This window comes from Syngnathus typhle, linkage group LG15, assembly GCF_033458585.1.
Source record: "Syngnathus typhle isolate RoL2023-S1 ecotype Sweden linkage group LG15, RoL_Styp_1.0, whole genome shotgun sequence".
NCBI lineage: Eukaryota > Metazoa > Chordata > Actinopteri > Syngnathiformes > Syngnathidae > Syngnathus > Syngnathus typhle.
The window spans coordinates 10,706,502-10,710,086 of NC_083752.1; the positions used below are offsets into that span (position 1 = coordinate 10,706,502).

At 55.9% G+C, this 3,585-nt stretch overlaps 1 protein-coding gene across 1 annotated transcript in view; it reads right to left on the minus strand.

Annotated features, from left to right (window-relative positions):
- The window catches only part of LOC133168490 (neurobeachin-like), a 29,225-nt gene extending 28,591 nt beyond the window's left edge, over nucleotides 1-634 (minus strand). The window contains exons 1-2 of the mRNA XM_061300104.1: nucleotides 424-634; nucleotides 160-313 (exon numbers count right to left, since the gene is read on the minus strand). Of these exons, the coding sequence (XP_061156088.1) occupies nucleotides 160-313; nucleotides 424-575 (306 nt within the window). The 5' untranslated portion in view covers nucleotides 576-634. The remainder of the gene's footprint in view (nucleotides 1-159; nucleotides 314-423) is intronic.
- Between the last annotated feature and the right edge of the window lie 2,951 nt (nucleotides 635-3,585).

Sequence of the window (3,585 nt, forward strand, 5' to 3'; positions counted from 1 at the left end):
AAATCATGAGAACGAGGAAGCCAATGGTCAGCCACGGCGCTCCAATTCAGACAAAGTTGTCTGTGACACAGATCGGCCGGTGAGTAAGAAAAAAGGGGTTCTTGTTTTTTTCACGAAGCACAACAGTTCCCCTTCCCGCCACAGTGCGACGCCACTTACGGAGGGCGAGGTGGCAGCGGACAAGAGCGGCAGGATGCCCCCGCAGGCGATGATGATGTTGTCCACCATCTGGGAGATGAGATGGATGGTGTTGTGCACAAAGATGATGTTCTCGTTGCTGTTGACAAAGTCCATCACCGACTTGGTGGAGTGGCTGCAAAGGAAAACATTTGTCTAAAACGCAATCTGCCAACTTGGGGCTGCATTTTCAATTTCACGTCCAATCAAAAAGGGCTGGTTGCAACACACACGGGAATCCCTCACCTTCTCCACACATGCACGTCGGTCTCCAAGGCAAAGAGGAGGTCAGTGAGCAGCCTCTGGTGCATGGGCGACCACTTGAACTCGGGGATGCGGAACATAGTGGTGCGAGGTCCAGGGCTGAACTGTCGCCTCTGCTCCTCTGTCATGGGCATTCCCCTGAAGCCGAGATCCACTCTGAGGTCTCGTTCCAGCTGGGCAGCGCCGCGGCTGTGCAGAGCCTGATGTGGAGAAGGAACGACAGCGCGTTACTTGGGAACAGACCTAGACGCCGTGAAGGCCGAATGCTTTGGCACTTGCCTGCGTGGTTGCTGCAGTCGATATCTTCTTCTCTCTGGCATCATCAGACCTCTCAGTGTCGGACGTGACGCTGGCCGTTTCGCCGCCTGACCTTCCTGCCTTGAGAGCCGCCATTTCGTCTTCTGCGCCTGTCACCCCGTCCCCCTCTTGGAATTCGGGCTGAGGCGACACCCGGTTCCGGGCTTCTGCGATCGAGCTGATGTCGGCCAGCGGGCTCCGGATCTTAAAAGGCCCGTCATCCGGGAGATCACTGGCCAACCCGCAGCCGGTCATGTGGGCCAGCAGGCTGAGGTCGTCGGTGGCGATGGTGCCGCCGGGCGGCGCGGGCTGATCCGGACTGGGAAGAACCAGGGCTTCAGTGGCCGCCAGTGTGGAGAGCAGCTTCTCATCGACCTGGAAGAACCTCAACATTTCAGACACTCTGGTTGTGTACCCAATGCAGTGACCATTAGCTTTATCCAGCGAGCGTGACCGCGCTGCACTTCTGGCGCAGACTCACCCATTTGTGTACCCAATGAAGTGGCCGTTAGCTTTGTCCAGCTGGCATGACCGTGCTACACTTCTGGCACAGACTCACCAATTTGTGCACTCAATGAAATGGTCGTTAGGTTTATTCAGCTAGCGTGACTGCGCTACACTTCTGACGCAGACGCACCCATTTGCGTACCCAATGAAGTGGCCGTTAGCTTTATGCGGCTAGCTTGACCACGCTATACTTCTGGCAGACTAGGTTACGTTAGCTTGTCGCCACCTGGCTGGTTGCCTAGCTAGCTAGCTAGTTGCCCCTCTGGTTGGAAGGCTTGTGAATGAATCAGATGCTTAGCATGGCACGCTGCCAACATACTGGACAACCACGCTGGCATTAGCCCGTCAGTACCTTACTGAAGAGGAATCTGTTGTTGCCGGGTACGCTGTCCTTGTCGTCGGCCAGCGTGATCAGGGGGCCCACGATGCTGCCGTTGTCATCCAGGGTGACACCCGAGAGGCCGAAAGCGGGTGGCGCCGCCACGGCTCCCTCGTCTTTGGGTACCAGGGTGCCGTTGAGGTTCTGCACCGCAGTGCAGTAGGTGCTGTCCAAGAGCGAATCCACCTCCACCAGTGGCCCGTCCTCCGGCGACCCGGCGCCGCCTGCTCCGCCGAGGCCTTCGGGACTCAAGTCCAAGTCATCCAGCTTGACCTCGGTGGCCTCCACCTTCTCGGCTTTGATGTCCACCAGCAGGTCGTGGACCTCCACCCGCACACCGGCGCCCTGCTCGGCGTCACTGCGCTTAACGGCGCCGTCCGCCAGCAGGTTGCGGGATGAGTCGGCGCCGGCCCCGCCCTCGCTGTACTCTGCCTCGCTCTCTGGCGTCTGAGAGGCGTCGTCCATCTCCAGGTTGCCATTGACAACGGGCGCCGGTGAGGCGGAAAGGCCTGAGATGGTGGAAACGGAGCCTTTCTTGCCTTTCTTCATGTTCTCCTCTTCTTGGCGCTGGTACTCCTCGTACATCTTAGCCAAGTACTCCTTGTGGGCCTCGTACGTCACCTGTGGCCATAGCAAGATTAACAGCGGTCTGTATTTGCCGGACAGGGGAGGAGGACGGCTCAGACCTTGGAATGCGCTATGGAGAGCGTGTCCACCCAGACTCTCCAGCCGCCCCACTCGTACTTGATGGCGTGGTAGAGCAGGATCCTGAAGATGTTGTAGACCATCTCTGCAATTTTCTGCTCCTCTGGATTCTTTGGGTTGATGTAGCCCAGGGAGAACATCCAGTCCTGCCACACCGAGCACTGCAGCAGGCAGCTGCGATCCACATGTAGCAGCGGCGGCACCCATGCATTAGCACATACACTAGCTGGTGCACCGTTTGGACGCAAACAACGACCGATGCTAACAGCAACAACAACGAAGCGGCTAGATCAAATGACTTCTGAGATTATCAGATGCCCTGGCAACTTGTTATGATCTTAGGAGTCAGAACTTGCTCTGCCTGTCTGGGAAAAAAAAGTACCGTCTGTTTTCTCGGCTGTTGCTGAAGAGTTTGATCATGTCAGACAGAAAAAGTCTCCTGACTTCCATCAGCTCGGAGCTGGGAGACGAATTCTTCAGCAGCGTGGCCACAACTTTCAGAATCACTGCAGAAATACACATGAGCAACAATAACCAGCGTTAGCCACGCAAGCGTCATGAGCAACAATAGCAGCATTAGCAATCCTTGCTCCGTGTCAGTGCTGAGCGCTTAGCACGATTTTAGTTACACTGCCGATCTTGACTCTTTTAGCCACATTACTGTGATCAAAATGAGCAATTTTGGCGTCACAAGCAACATAGCATCCGGAATGGAAACGCGAGGATTAGCGGCATTCGCACGGTGCGACAGAGTGAATGATGACTCACTGGGATTCTGGATCTTGATAGTGGAGTCCGGTTCCGGGTGTGGCTTGTGGACCACCTGCGTGCACACCTGCTCTGTCAGGATCTACAAAGGCCGAGGAAGGAGGCCACGATCAACTATCCCATTGCGGCCGGCGCTAAGGGGGCGCCTCATATGGTACAGCGTACCTCGTAGAGCGTGTTGTAGGTGGTGACGGACACGGTGTTGGTGTGCATCATCAGGCGCTCGCCAAGCAGTGTGAAAAGACTGTGAGTGTGCATGATCTCCACCTTCCGCCTGATGAACGCAGAGTATGAGCAAGCTTGCTATGTCATCTATCTGCGCCATAGGAGCATGTGAAGGTTGCCGCCTTCATAGTGAAGGCAAACTAAGCATAGCTAAGAAAATGACTGACTTGTGACCAAGGTGCTTGAGAAAGTATCCGAGCACTTTGAGGGCCTGTACTCGGATACTCTCGCTCTTGGAGGCCAGCAGTTTGCAGATCACCCTG